The sequence below is a fragment of the Mauremys mutica genome, chromosome 1, assembly GCF_020497125.1.
Source record: "Mauremys mutica isolate MM-2020 ecotype Southern chromosome 1, ASM2049712v1, whole genome shotgun sequence".
Classification (NCBI taxonomy): Eukaryota; Metazoa; Chordata; order Testudines; family Geoemydidae; genus Mauremys; species Mauremys mutica.
This window is the reverse complement of record NC_059072.1, coordinates 25,690,895-25,705,414: the sequence shown is the minus strand read 5'-3', so window position 1 is coordinate 25,705,414 and position 14,520 is coordinate 25,690,895. Positions and strand designations below refer to the sequence as shown.

Sequence of the window (14,520 nt, the reverse complement as noted above, 5' to 3'; positions counted from 1 at the left end):
GCCCAGGACAGTGGCTGGAACTCCTTTCATTGCTCAGGCAATTCCTCCTAGTGGATTTTCCTATTTCTTTAGTGTAAATAGTTACTGTAGTTTGGTAGTTAGTAGTTAGTTCAAATAGTTGAATAGTTTTAATGGATCGTTTTGGATGCCTCCACTCTTCGTTAGCAAGGTTGTCCGCCTTCCCAGAGCCAGGGCATGCCTCAGTCATCGGGCATCAAGCCTTGCACTTCCTGTGGCAAGTCAATGCCATTGAGTGACTTGCTCTCAAGTTGTCTCAAATGCTTAGGGGAATCTCACAGGAAAGACTGCTGCCAGATTTGCAGGGACTTCAAACCCTGCACCAAGAAGGACAGGGAAGCAAGGTTGAAGGTCCTTCTCATGGAGGCAGCCCTAAGTCCCGCTTCAGAACCGTGCTTCTTGGACTTGGCATCAACCACCTCAGCTTTGGTGCGGAGTTCTCCTCCTACCAGTTGTGAGTCCTGGCACTGATCTTTATCTCCAGGGCCAAGAAGGGGGGGAGGGATAGCTCAGTGGTTTGAGCATTGGCCTGCTAAACCTAGGGTTGTGAGTTCAATCCTTGAGGAGGCCACTTAGGGATCTGGGGCAAAAATTGGTCCTGCTAGTGAAGGCAGGGGGCTGGACTCAAATGACCTTCCAAGGTCCCTTCCAGTTCTAGGAGATTGGTATATCTCCACTTATTTAAAAAAAAAAAGAAACCAGCAGCAGAAGAGTCAATCTCTGGTGCCAAAGACAAGTAGGCATGGGGACCATGATAGAGTGAGACCTGCACTGGGCCACTCTTCCTCCCTGGCACTTCAACAACAGAGTACCTCCTCAAGTTCTGCTGATGCCAGCACAGGAGGCATCTTTTTCAGGCAGACAGTGTACAGATCAGTTCACAGTACCATTGACTATGGAGGCATTTGCAGTGACCAGAGACCGCGGACGGCTACAAGGGAGCGGTGCTGGAGGTACGCTGAGGCAGCTGCTGCACCTGCAGAGGGAGGAGGCCCATGGCAGTCCCCCGCCCCAGCAGGCGACTCTGAGTCGACTGTGGGGTGGGGCTTATCCTGGCTGGACCTCCTGAGCAGCAGCTTGGGAGGGGCTTGGGTGAGTGTCAGCTGGGGAAGAAGGGCTCCCTCGCCCCCCCAGAGCTCGCTGCTGCCAGTGGGGAGAGGGCTGTGGGGAGTCCTCTTCTCTGACCCCCTGCCCCAGGGCAGCCTGCCTGCTGCACCTCAAACTCCTCATCCCCAGCCCCCCACCCCACACCCTAACCCTCTGTCCCAACCCAGAGCCTGCACCTCAAATCCCTCCTGCACCCAAACTTCCTCCCAGAGCCTTAGGCAGGTGTGGGGGGGGGGGACTTGGACCCGTTCTGGGCACCACCAAAAATTATACAAACCTGCTCCCTCTGATTTGTGGTTCTTCTGTTCAGCCAGTCAGCCGCCCCACAGATCTTCACCAAATGCATGGTGGTGGCGGTGGCTTTCCTCAGAAAAAAGGGAGTTCATGTATTCCCATACCTTGACGACTGGCTAGTCAGAGGTTGGTTGAGAGCTCAGGTGGAATCCGACATCCATCTCATCCAATTGACCTGCCTACTGATAATCGACCAGAAATCCACCCTTGTCCATGTCCAAAGGCTAGAGTTCATTGGTGCAGTTCTTGACTCCATGCAGGCGAGGGCCCTACTTTCTGGAAGATCATTTTTGGTCAATTACGGCTCAGATTAGGTCCCTCCAGGCTCACTCAATCACAACAGCACAAAAGTGTCTGAGCCTTCTGGGCCACAAAGCTTCATGCAGATACATAGGGCAACATGCGAGGCTACGTCTCAGACCTCTGCAAGCTTGGCTGACCATGGAATACTTTCCCTTGAGTCATCTCCTGAACTTGGTGCTCACTGTTCCCACTCAGGTCCTTGATTGACTTACGTGGTGGCTCAACCCCTGCATAGTATGTGCAGGGGTTCTCTTTTCGCAGACTTAACCATCAATGTCACTAGTATCCAACACATCAGCCCTAGGTTGGGGAGCCTACCTAGGGTCCCTCTGGACTCAGGGCCTCTAGTCTCAAGAAGAGCTTTCCCTCCATATCAATGTCAGGGAGCTCAGGGCAGTTAGCCCAGCCTGTCAGGCATTCCTACTTCACATTACAAACAAGATCATTTTGGTTCTCACAGACAACACAACAGCCATGTTCTACATCAACAGACAGGGTGGAGCACTCTCTTACCCCTATGTCAGGAAGCAATCCAGCTGTGGGAGCTCTGCATTGCACAGTCTAAAAGCGTCCTACCTTCTGGGAATGCAGAACCAGCTGGTGAATCAACTCAGCAAGTCTTTCTCCTCTCACCACAAATGGTCCCTCCAATCGGACATCACAAGGGACATCTTCCAATGGTGGGGACTCCCCTTATAGACCTGTTTGCTACTGAAACAACAGGAAATGACACCAGTTTTGCTCCCCGTAAGACTACAGCCCAGGGTCTCTAATAGACACATTCCTGTCTATTATCACTTATATTATGCATTCCCTCCTACCCTGTTGATACACAAGGTTCTGATGAAGATCAAGCGGGACTGAACACAGCTCATTCTCATGCCCTGGCATGGCCCAGACAACAGTGGTTCACCACCCTCTTAGGCCTTTCAGTGGAGGCCCCGCTACTGCTTCCGCTACACCTGGACCTGATCTCCCTAGACTACGGTTGACTGCCCCAACCAAACCTCAGCTCCCTCCATCTGACAGCCTGAAATCTCCATGGCTGAATCCTGAGAGCAAGCTTGCTTGGAGCAAGTCCATAGAGTCCTACAAGGCAGTAGAAAACCCTCCTACAAGGCCATCTACCTTGCAAAATGAAAACGATTCTCCATCTGGTTCTCCCAATGGGGAATTTCACTTATGCAGTCCTCACTACAGTTCATTTTAGAGTACCGTTTGCTTCTGAAGCAAGGTTTGGCCCTCTCTTCAGTCAAGGTTCACCTTGCAGCCATCTCAGCCTTCCATCCCAAGGTTAACAACTGATCTATTTTTTTGCACAAGATGTTTATGCATTTTGTTAAAGGCCTGGAGAGGGTATACCCATGGGTAAGAGAACCTATTCCTCCCTAGGATCTAAACCTTATCCTGTAGAAGCTCACAGGTCCACCATTTGAGCCATTTCAATGTGGTCATTGTTGAACCTCTCCTGGAAAGTGGCCATCACTTCAGCCAGAAGGGTTTCAGAGATCCAGTCCCCTATGTCGGAACGCCCATATATGATCTTCTAGGATAATATACAGCTGCGTCCACACCCATCGTTCCTCCCTAAGGTGGTTTCACAATTCCACTGCAGTGGAAGCAATCTTCCTGCTGGTATTCTACCCTAAACCACATGCAAACAGAGAGGAACAGCGCCTACACTCGTTGGATGTTACATGGGCTCTAGCTTTCTATGTAAAAGGACCAAACCATTCTGCAGATCGATTCAGCTGTTCATAGCGATAGCAGAAAGGATGAAGGGCCTTCTCATCTTCACCCAGAGAATTTCATCCTGGATTACTTCATGCATTCGGGTGTGTTATGAACTCGCAGGTGTCCTGCCTCCAGCTAACCTGACTGCTCATTCCACAAGATTGCAGGCCTCCTCGGCCACCTTCCTAGTGCAAGTCCCTATTCTGGACATCTGCAGAGCAGCGACCTGGTCATCGGTGCACACATTCTCAATGCACTATGCCAGGGTGGCCAAACGGCAGCTCGCAAGCCAAATGCGGCTTTTTTACAGTTAAAGTGTGGCTTGTGGAACTCCCCAGGCCTCTCCATTCTCCACTACCAGATTGTGGCGGAGGTGCGGGAGAACTCGGGGCTTCTGCCTTGCAGCAGGATGGAGTGGCTAGGGACTTCCAGCAGGGAGAGGGGTCTAGGGCAGGGGAGGGCAAACTATGGCCCGCGAGCCAGATCCGGCCCGTCAGGGCTTTCAATCCGGCACCACGTCCCTGCAGCCCCTGGGGGAGGGAGGAGCAGAGGGCTCTGTGCGCTGCCCCCGCCTGCAGGCACCACCCCCTGCAGCTCCCATTGGCCGGGAATGGGGAACCGCAGCCAATGGGAGCTTCGGGGATGGTATCCACAGGTGAGGGCAGTGCGCAGTGGAGTCCTCTGCCCCACCCCACCCCCAGGAGCCACTACCGGACGTGCTGGCCACTTCTGAGAGCAGCGCAGGGCCGGGGCAGGCCAGGAGCCTGCCTTAGTCCTGCTGTGCACTGCTGCCACCCCAAAGCCACTCGAAGTAAGCGGCACCAGGCCGGAGCCCGCATCCCAAACCCCTCCTGCACCCTGCACCCCAACCCCCTGCCCTGAGTCCCCTAACCCCCTGCCTTGAGCCCCCTGCTGCACCCCAACCCCCTGCCCAAAGCCCCCTCCTGCACTCTGCACCCCCTCCTGTACCCAAACCCCCTGCCCTGAGCCTCCAACCCCCTGCCCTGAGCCCCCTGCTGCACCCTGCACCCCTCCTGCACCCCAACCCCCTGCCCTGAGCCCCCTGCTGCACTCCACACCCCTCGTGCACCCCTGCCCTGAGCCCCCTCCTGCACCTCTACCCCTTGCCCTGAGCCCCTTCCTGCACACTGCACCCCCTTCCACACCCCATACTCCCTCCTGCACCCCAACCCCCTGCCCCAGCCCTACATTCATGGCCCTGCATAACATTTCCCCACCCAGATGTGGCCCTCAGGCCAAAAAGTTTGCCGACACCTGGTCTAAGGGCTTCAGCCCCACGGGAGGTGCCTGCTGGGTCTGAGGGCTTCAGCCTCAGGGGAGGTGCCAGCTGAAGCCCCTAGCCCCACCACCCTGCTGCAGGGCAGAAGCCCCAAGCTCTGGAAGGTGCACCCAGCTCTCGAACTTCTGAAGATTGTCATATGCGGCTTGGAAGGTCAATAAGTTTTGCCACCCCTGGACTATGCCATCACCCAGCAAGCTAGAGATGATGCCAATTTCAGGCACACAGTCTTATAGCCAGCCTGTCTTTGAACTCCAAGCCCACCTCCTGTACAACTGCTTGTGAGTCACCTACATTGGAATGGACATGTGCAACCACTCGAGGAAGAAAAAACAGTTACTAACCTTTCTTCAGCTGTTCTTAGAGATGTGTTGCACATGTCCATGCCAAAACCCACCCTCTATCCCTTTTTATTTGAGTCAATCGGTAAGAAGAAACTGAAGAGGAATGGGATTGGCAGGGCCCCTTATACCGGCGCTATGAGTGCAGCAACAGAGGGTGTCGGAGCCAACTCGATGGATACCACTAGGGAAAAAATTCCAGCAGATGTGCTTAGGGCATGCATACACCTATGTTGGAATGGACATGTACAACACATCTTGAAGAACAACAGTTACAGAAAGGTTAGTAACCATTTTTTCTTTGTTCTCTTTCCTGCAAGATGTAAATGCTTTATAAAACCTGATTTCTTTTTTTTAAAATCAGATCTCTGTTGATGGCTTCAGATATATTGCTAACAGCTGCAGTGGGATTAAGCATTTGGTAATCAATGATATGCCAACTCTTACAGACAAATGTATTCAAGTAAGAAATTGAAAACAACCTTGCATTTAGGGGAAATTTCTGCCATTGAATATGTGTGTACCTTTCACATTGACTTCAAAGGGAGTTGTGCACATGCAATCTAATAGGAGAATTTCACCCTTTAAGCACTTTTAACAAGAATATATTTTTTAAAACATCACCAAACAAATTGATCATTTTATTCCAGACCAGATTTACAAGTCCTTTTAACTCTTGATTCCTCTCAGAAACTTTCAACAGTTCCATCTTTTCCCAGCTGTGTATTGGCACAATCAAAGCATAATCTCCTAACATATAAATAAGACTTATTTGGCTTTATTTTGTATTAAATCAAAGTTTAGCTGGCCATTAGTATAGAATATCAGGCCAATATTGTGCCACTGATTTTTTGCAGAGAACTTCCTGTTGACTTCAATGAAGAGTTCTGCATTAAAATCGAAGGCACAACAGGGCCACAGATATGGTAAAACAATTTCAAGCTTCTGCAAATCTAATTGTTATACTAGATGCATACCCTTGCATATCTGCTCCTCAGCATACCTCAGGTCACTGATTTTTTCCCCGCTTATGTTTCAAATTATAATAAAAAAAATACAAGATTTTAAGTTGATTATCTGTACCATTGGTCACAGTTTAAAAGTTTAGTATTAAAATTGGGTTATAACTATAATGGAAGAAAATACAATTGTTATTATTAGATAAATGAACATAATATTAGTTAGCTTTTGGCTATGTAACATACCACAGATGTGGTTGTTCTGTTTAATCATCCTTTTTTGTTTTCTTCAAAGGCTTTAGTTGAAAAATGCCAACAGATTATGTCTGTTGTCTTTCTGGACTCTCCACATCTTTCTGATGTAGCTTTTAAAGCCCTTGCTGAATGTAAACTTGTCAAGGTCAGAATTGAAGGTCAGTGACGTTACAGTATTTCAGCAGAATTATTAATTTATGCTTTTAGAGTCTGATTTGGCTCATTTGGAAACAGCAGGAGCATTTCAATTAATTTCAGTGGGGATTTGGATCAAGCCCTTAATGCATGGCTAATATGTGATTTATGCCTTCATGTATTTCAACAGGAAATAACCGGATTACTGATTTAAGTTTCAAGTTGATGAGCAAATCTTGCCCACAAATCAAGCACATTTATATGGCTGATTGCCAGAAGATTACAGATGTCAGTCTTAAGACAATTTCTCCACTGAAGTATATTCTTGTATTGAATTTAGCAGACTGTGTAAGGTAATAAATTACATCCAGTTTTCTGTGATCTATTTATTTTAGTTAAATGATTTATATTCCTCTTAAGGTGAATTGCTTTCAGATTTAAATGCTCCGACTGTGCTCATAAATATATGATTAATTTATTTTAAATATATTTTTGTTCCAAATATACCAAATGTGTACCAAATACAAATACATTTTGTTCCTGTAGCATGTTTTGAAAAATACATTGGATATAAATACTTCTTAATACCCAAATCTAGCAAAGCACTTAAGCATGCATGTAACTCTAAGCACATGAGTAGTTCCAGGCATGTACTTAAGTGCTTTGCTGGATTCAGGCTATAGTGAGGATAGTATGAAACAGAATAGAATGTACTGTGGGACAGGACAATTAGAGTTTAAGGGTGTTTTATTAGCTTCTTGAAGATGGAGGTAATGTATTCGGACTAGGAAGTACTAGGACATAAACAAAACTACCTTCTTTTTCACAGCTATCAGCATAAAAGCAACAAGTTGCATTACTGCAGAAATATAGATTTGATGTAAAATCTGTTTTCAAATTTAAGTTTGTATTATGTTGTTAGAAACAAAGCCAAATAACAAATAGATTATGGGCCAGATCCTGGCCCAGGCTCCAGAACAGCACAAAAGAACCCTAAAACTGTCCCCATTCTAGGTTTTGTGGTGTAGTGGATGTGTCAGGAGGAATGAGCACAAAAAATTATTTAAATCTTGGCAGTGGCACATTAAATAGTGCCATGCAATTGGGTTGCTGCTTATCTTGAGATTTCTAGGGTCATCCTCATTTTAAGGGGGCTACAGTCACAAGCAAAAGGATGGCAACACTCTCATGGTGTTGTCCATCATCCCATCCAGAATACAGTAAGGTTTCTCCTGAGGCTGTTGTTAATCTTCCTGATCCCGTCCATCTGCTCTCGCTGACACCCAGGATGTGTAAGCTGTAGCATCTCATCTCTGCTGTGACCTGAGCTAACTTTTCTATTTTGTACATTGTTCGTACGTTCTAAAAAACAAGTTTAGTTTTTGTCTTGGTGTTGAGCATGTCAGTCTTCATGCCAGTGGCTTCCTTTCAGCTTTCACCACTGGCAATTATACGGGTCATTGACTCCTGAAGGCGGGGTGAAAGTAAAATGGAGCTCTTTCCGGTATGGTGCTTCTCTGTCTCCCCCCTCCCCCGAAATGGGCAGGGCCTCAGGTGGAAGGGGCAGGGTTGGGGGTCAGCGTCCCCCACCCAGTCCATCTGAGTTCCCTGGCCCATGCTGCCCGGAGCTCCAGTGGCGATTAAAGGGCCCGGGGCTCTGTCCGGTGCTGCCGCAGTAGCCCTCTGTTGGCGGGGGGGGGGTGTCTGCCGACACAGACTCGGGGGATTGTTAGAGCATGCAAGCTGTCCTGCCATGACAAGGTACGGACACCAGAGTACAAAATCAACCACAATAAGACAGATATCATGACCTTTAATATTGCCTCACCATCACCAATACGGATAGAGGATTATGTTCTCACCAATGTAGAAACGTTCACATACTTGGGCAGCACCATCAGCCAGGGCGGTGGAATAAGCCAGGACATCTGGAACAGAATCAGTAAAACCAGGAACACCTTCAGGAGCTTAAATACAGTCTGGAAATCATCAAAGTACAATGCCAAAACCAAACTCAAGATTTATCAGAGCTGCGTACTTTCAACAATGCTTTATAGTGAAGAATGCTGGGGAATGAGAAAGTATGACATGTCCAAACTGTCTTTATTCCATACAACCTGCCTCAGAAAAATCCTCCGTATCTTTTGGCCCAGAACAATCTCAGACCAAGATCTATTGACACAGTGCAGCCAAAAGGATCCGAGCACCATCATTGCCAGGAGGCATTGGAGATGGATTGGCTATGTGCTTCAGATGGAAACTGATTCCATCAACAGAATAGCAATAAGATGGACACCTGAAGGCAAGCGAAAATGAAGCCACCTGAAAACAACATGGCAAACAGCTGTGGAAACCGAGCTGAAAAACCTGGGGCACAGCTAAGGAACCATTGAAAGACTTGCCAGAAACAGTCAGAAGTGGAGGAGCTTCACTGCTGCCCTAAACGCCAGAGGCGTAATGGGAACATGATGATGATGATGATGATTCACAAGCAATTAAATCACTTTGGGGCTTGTTGATGCTGCATCACAATGTGATAACAATGCATGTAAATATAATTTATGTTGTGTTGAGATGTACCACAGAAGTGGCATGACATTATGATGGTGGAGACAGCTGCATGAATTTGCTTTAACACTTAGACCACATCTATACTAGAAGGATTTACCAGTAACATTTTTACCTACATAGAGCTGTTGATATTGTAACGTTGCTGCTGTGTGTGCACACTTTGCTGGTGCTGCCTGTCTGCACTGTGAGAAGTTGTATTGGCAAGACACACATTGCTGTGGGTAGGTTTCCCAGTGCGCACTGCATGATCTAGCACTCTGCCTTGTGCAACATTTAGGAAGTGCATTGTGGGATGTCAGCATTCCTGTCAAGAAATTGTATGGGAGCTTAGATTCAAGTTCCCACGATTTGCTCTACTCCAGTCTCCATCCCATAATCTCATATTTTTGTGCTGTATTTTTTAAAATTCCAACAATTATTTGCACTGGTTTTCGATCTCTCTGCCATCTCACTGGCAGAAGCATAGATGGTGAACAGAATGCTGGAGTTCTTGTTTCTGTTGTAGTGATAGGGCATCTGGGCCTGATTCTTCTGTATTTGCAGCACCTCAGAGCTACTACAGTGGCCGGACATGCAGTAGTGAAAATGAGAAATTTAAGCAGGAGTGGATGCTGCAGACAGGGAATGAAAATCGCCAGGTACAGCAGACATTCACCAGCTGCACATGGTGGAGTAGTGCTTCCGGGCCTGTGAAATGAGCATTGAATTGAGGGATCACATTGTGATGCAAATCTGGGATACCAGTGGAAGTCTGTAATGCAGAAGGCCACATTTTTGGAATTGTGTGCAGAACTTGTCCCAGTCCTCCAGCACAGAGACTCCAAAATGAGAGCTGTTTTGATAGTGAGGAAACAGGTGGCAATCATGCTGTGGAAGCTAACGATACTGGATTGCTATCTGTTTATAGACAATCAATTCCATGTTGGGAAGTCTGCGGTAGGGGCTGTTGTCATCCAGGTGTGGAATACCATTAAACATGTCCTGCTACACATGATTGTGACTCTGGGCAATATGCAGTAAATAATAGATGGATTCAATGTTATGAGCTTCCCAAACTGCAATATGAGAGACATATCCTGAGTCTGTCTTGCTTCTGAATATACAAACAGAAAGGAATACTTCTTCAGGTTATGCCAGGTTATGGTGGATCCCTGAGGATGTTTCACTGACATTAACACTGGGCTGTCTGGCAAGGTGCACGATACTTGCATTTTCAGGAACACATGACTTTGATGACAAGTTGCATTCACAGAGATTTTCCTGGACCAGCGCATTCACAGTGGTGTGATTGCAATCCCAATTGTGATTCTTTGGGGGTCCCAATCTACCCTTTGCATCCCTGGCTTATGAAACCACATGTTGGGCTCCTGGACAACAGTAATAAAAGATATAACTATCCTCTGAGCTGGGTGCAAGATGATTGTTGAATGTGCATCCGGTAGATTGAAAGGATGGTGGAGTTGCCTCATGACTATACTGGATCTCAGTGAGCCAAATATTCCTGTCATTGATGCATGATGTGTGACTCACATCATATTTGTGAGGCAAATGGGGAAACGTTACCAACAAGATGGAGGAGGGGAACTGGAAAATCTGTCTGATTTTGAACATCCAAACCCAGGGGCAATTACAAGAGCACACCAAAGTGCTGTAAAGTTGAAGGAGGCTTTAAGAGCACATTTTAGATAGTGTTCTTTAGTAAGCCAGGATGTTGCTTTGTGTTTATTTGTGTCACTTTGCGATTAAATTGTAGTTTGCTACAATCCATGGTATGCCCACATCTTGAGTATTGCGTATAGATATGGTCTCCTCATCTCAAAAAGATATACTGGCATTAGAAAAGATTTAGAGAAGGGCAACTAAAATGATTAGGGGTTTGGGACGGGTCCCATATGAGGAGAGATTAAAGAGGCTAGGACTTTTCAGCTTGGAAAAGAGGAGACTAAGGGGGGATATGATAGAGGTATATAAAATCATCAGTGATGTAGAGAAAGTAAATAAGGAAAAGTTATTTACTTGTTCCCATAATACAAGAACTAGGGACCACCAAATGAAATTATTGGGCAGCAGGTTTAAAACAAATAAAAGGAAGTTCTTCTTCACACAGTGCACAGTCAACTTGTGGAACTCCTTGCCTGAGGAGGTCGTGAAGGCTAGGACTATAACAGCGTTTAAAAGAGAACTAGATAAATTCATGGAGGTTAAGTCCATTAATGGCTATTAGCCAGGATGGGTAAGGAAGGGTGTCCCTAGCCTCTGTTTGTCAGAGGGTGGAGATGGATGGCAGGAGAGAGATCACTTGATCATTGCCTGTTGGGTTCACTCCCTCTGGGGCACCTGGCATTGGCCACCGTCAGTAGACAGGATACTGGGCTAGATGGACCTTTGTTCTGACCCAGTATGGCCGTTCTTATGTTAATATACTGTTTGAATCTGGAGAGAGGATATTGGTTTGGGGGTCATATGGGGGTCCTATAAGACAACATAAATCTTGATTTTCACAAACCAAACTTTACTGAACAAGTATAAACCATAACACTTATACAAAACTCCACTTAAAGCCATTTTTTAAAAAAAAAGTGCTGAGCTTTCCTGTATGAATCACTTATCCGAGTAGGTTCACTCACTGGGGTTGAGTGGAAGGGATAGTGCAACACACTATGCTGGGAGACTGGGGGGCGGTCCTATGAGGCAGGCCCTGGAACCCTACAATTGTCCAAGCATTGCAATGGCTGCTGGGGTGCAAGTTTTTGGGCAACTACCAGTTTCAGTCACTGTTTATCTGTAATGCTGGTCATCAGATGCAAATTATATATTAAATCATGTGGATTATGAAAATGTGTATGTGTGAATATGTTTTTGTATTTATATTTTAGAATCAGTGATGCAGGTTTACGATCATTTTTAGAAGGATCTTCAGGGACAAAGCTAAGAGAACTGAACTTGACTAACTGCATCCATGTCACTGATACCTCCCTCATGAAAATAGCCCAAAGGTACTGCATTATTGTGCCACCAGTGTTGATCTGGTGGTAATTAGCAATTATTCTCTTAAAATATTATTTTTTAGAAAATTAAATTTGGCAAGTTATAAGGCTCAACACAAGGGTAACTGGGTGAAATTCTGTAGCCTGTATTATTCAGGAGTTCAGACTGATCTATTGGAATCTTCTGGCCTTCAGAATCTATGAAAATGATTGCTGTGATTGAGAGTTCATCTCTACTAATTCAAAAAACTGGAAAGTGAAGTTCAGTAAAGTAAAACTTCTTAAAAGCTTGTTGCCAGGTGGCAGAGCTGTCTTTAACTGTTAGCATTTCAAAGCTACATTTTTTTAAACTCAATAAATATGCATAACCGTGGTTGCACAAACTAATGAGAACTGCATGGCAAACCCCCTCCACATCAGGTTATAAATATAACCTTCAATAGGAACGCTGGGAGGAGGACTGGAGGAGTGCTGGCTGCATATCTGCCAAAACGTCATCTTGCAATTGCAGGACAAGATGGCATAATGCATAGTGGAGGGAGGGATAGCTCAGTGGTTTGAGCATTGGCCTGCTAAACCCAGGGTTGTAAGTTCAATCCTTGAGGAGGCCACTTAGGGATCTGGGGCAAAAAATTGGTCCTGCTAGTGAAGGCAGGGGGCTGGACTCAATGACCTTTCAAGGTCCCTTCCAGTTCTAGGAGATTGGTATATTACCTTTAGGCCACTGTTAGTTACTCCTCTGAGCAGGAGCAACATTCTTGATTTGCCAGTGTTTGCTGCTAACAGTAGCAGGCATGTTAGCATGCTGGGGGATGCCTGTGTCTTTTAGCTGGCAGACAAGACTCCTTTGAGGCCATGGAGTGTGGGCTAGGGCACTAGCTGGGTGTACCCCTACTGCTCTTTTGAGCACTAGAAGGGTTCCTATCTGCTGACTGTATACGAGGAAGAAGCTCTTAATACTTTTCCCTCTTGTAATGCACCTACCCAGCAAAGAGGGGATCTAGCACAACATAGTTTATTCAAAAAGAGATTTGTTGGATTATTGTCATTTAATGTGTTTAAAATGTACAGAATTATTTTTCCAAAAAAACCCATGCATGAAATAGTAGATTTCATCCATAGTGTAGAATCAAGATGACCTAGGCCCAAAAGAACTGACATGTAGTTCTGATGTTCAAAATATAAGGAAAACTTGGCTACAGTGTTATTTAAGAATATATGTTTTGAAACAGATATTGTCGGTAGTTTAAGCTTTTCATTCGATCAGTGTTTTTATTAAATACCTACACTATGTAGAACAGTAAATATTCTGTAGAGTTTGGATATTTTGAGGCTATTATTACATAATCTTATGTCTTGATTATATGATCTTATTGCCACTGGCTGGAGTGGCTCATAACCTTGTATGCCTACCTCAGGGCAGACTGTCAGAAACAGGGCAGATGCCCCAAATTGGCAGTGTGTTCTATAATTAGATTTCACCTTCAGATATACTCTCTGTGTAATGTTTAGAACTGTGAGTAGCCCCATTGGACAAAATAGCTACTTACAGTACTGAGCACTATTCCTGGCAGTAAGTGTTTGCAGAACAGGGCCCTATTTCTTACTTGGACGTGTAAACAATGTCCTACAAGCGGATAAATTGCAATCCAAGTTTCTGATTTTGGGTAGTGTTTGATTGCTGTTTGTTCTTCATATTTTGGTTGTTGTAGCTCTCTGAGCTAAGAGGTGAAAACATTATCTAAAAGTTGTATTTGTTGGTTTCTAATTTTTGTAGCTCATACATAATTTTGTATTTTTCAGTAAGTCATGTACCCCCCCCCAAATCTTACTGAAACTCAGTGGGAGCTGGGTGCCTGATTTCTTAGGCTACTTTGAAAATCCCAGCCAAAGATATTACAAAAAATGTACATAACATAACACATTTCCATAATGAAGTGGAAAGCTCACATTTCTGTGTTTTAATTTAGGTGCCATAATCTGGCCTACCTGAATATGCGTTACTGTGAAAGCGTGACTGATACTGGGATTGAAGCACTGGGAAACATGACCTCATTGATATCTATTGATATTTCTGGAACCACTGTCTCAGATATGGTAAAAACCCCACAAAAGAAAATCAATATGTTTCTTACCTAGATATTTTTCCTTAGTAACCCACACCCCCATTTAAAAAAATCACACAGATAGTAAGTAGTGAAGTTACCGTATCTTTAAAATATTCTGTAAAGTTTTGTAGACTATTTTGTACGGATGAATTTGATACATTTAAAAAACAGTTTCATAACTGCAGTAGTGTTTTAGCTTAAGAAAGGGCAGTGTAGTAACTGGGCTTTGTAAAGGGATCTCTGTGGGCGTTTGGAATTCAACCCCCCAACTTACAGACAAGCCATGGAGTTGCAATTCAGACCCTCCACATTCATTGTTCCACGCCATGCCTCTTTGCAGCTGCTATGCAGGATTTCTGGGCCACTGGATCCACATAATTGTGAACTCAGTGGCCCTGCCCCCAAACT

General features: G+C 45.4%; 2 protein-coding genes across 6 annotated transcripts in view; one reads left to right on the top strand and one right to left on the bottom strand.

The window, feature by feature from the left end:
- The window catches only part of FBXL13 (F-box and leucine rich repeat protein 13), a 164,644-nt gene that overhangs the window by 115,422 nt on the left and 34,702 nt on the right, over positions 1 to 14,520 (top strand). For 3 of the 4 annotated variants that reach the window (XM_045029741.1, XM_045029724.1, XR_006582122.1), the window contains exons 13-17: positions 5,462 to 5,560; positions 6,352 to 6,469; positions 6,637 to 6,799; positions 11,894 to 12,013; positions 13,975 to 14,101. In XM_045029741.1, coding sequence (XP_044885676.1) covers positions 5,462 to 5,560; positions 6,352 to 6,469; positions 6,637 to 6,799; positions 11,894 to 12,013; positions 13,975 to 14,101 — 627 coding nt within the window. The remainder of the gene's footprint in view (positions 1 to 5,461; positions 5,561 to 6,351; positions 6,470 to 6,636; positions 6,800 to 11,893; positions 12,014 to 13,974; positions 14,102 to 14,520) is intronic. The other variant, XM_045029732.1, reaches the window with a different exon arrangement.
- The window catches only part of LRRC17 (leucine rich repeat containing 17), a 67,745-nt gene that overhangs the window by 39,299 nt on the left and 13,926 nt on the right, over positions 1 to 14,520 (bottom strand). The window contains exon 3 of one of the 2 annotated variants that reach the window (XR_006582130.1): positions 8,309 to 8,374. The exons of the other annotated variant lie outside the window; for it this stretch is intronic. The gene's annotated coding sequence lies outside the window, so the exon portion shown is untranslated. The remainder of the gene's footprint in view (positions 1 to 8,308; positions 8,375 to 14,520) is intronic. 2 annotated transcript variants of the gene reach the window in all.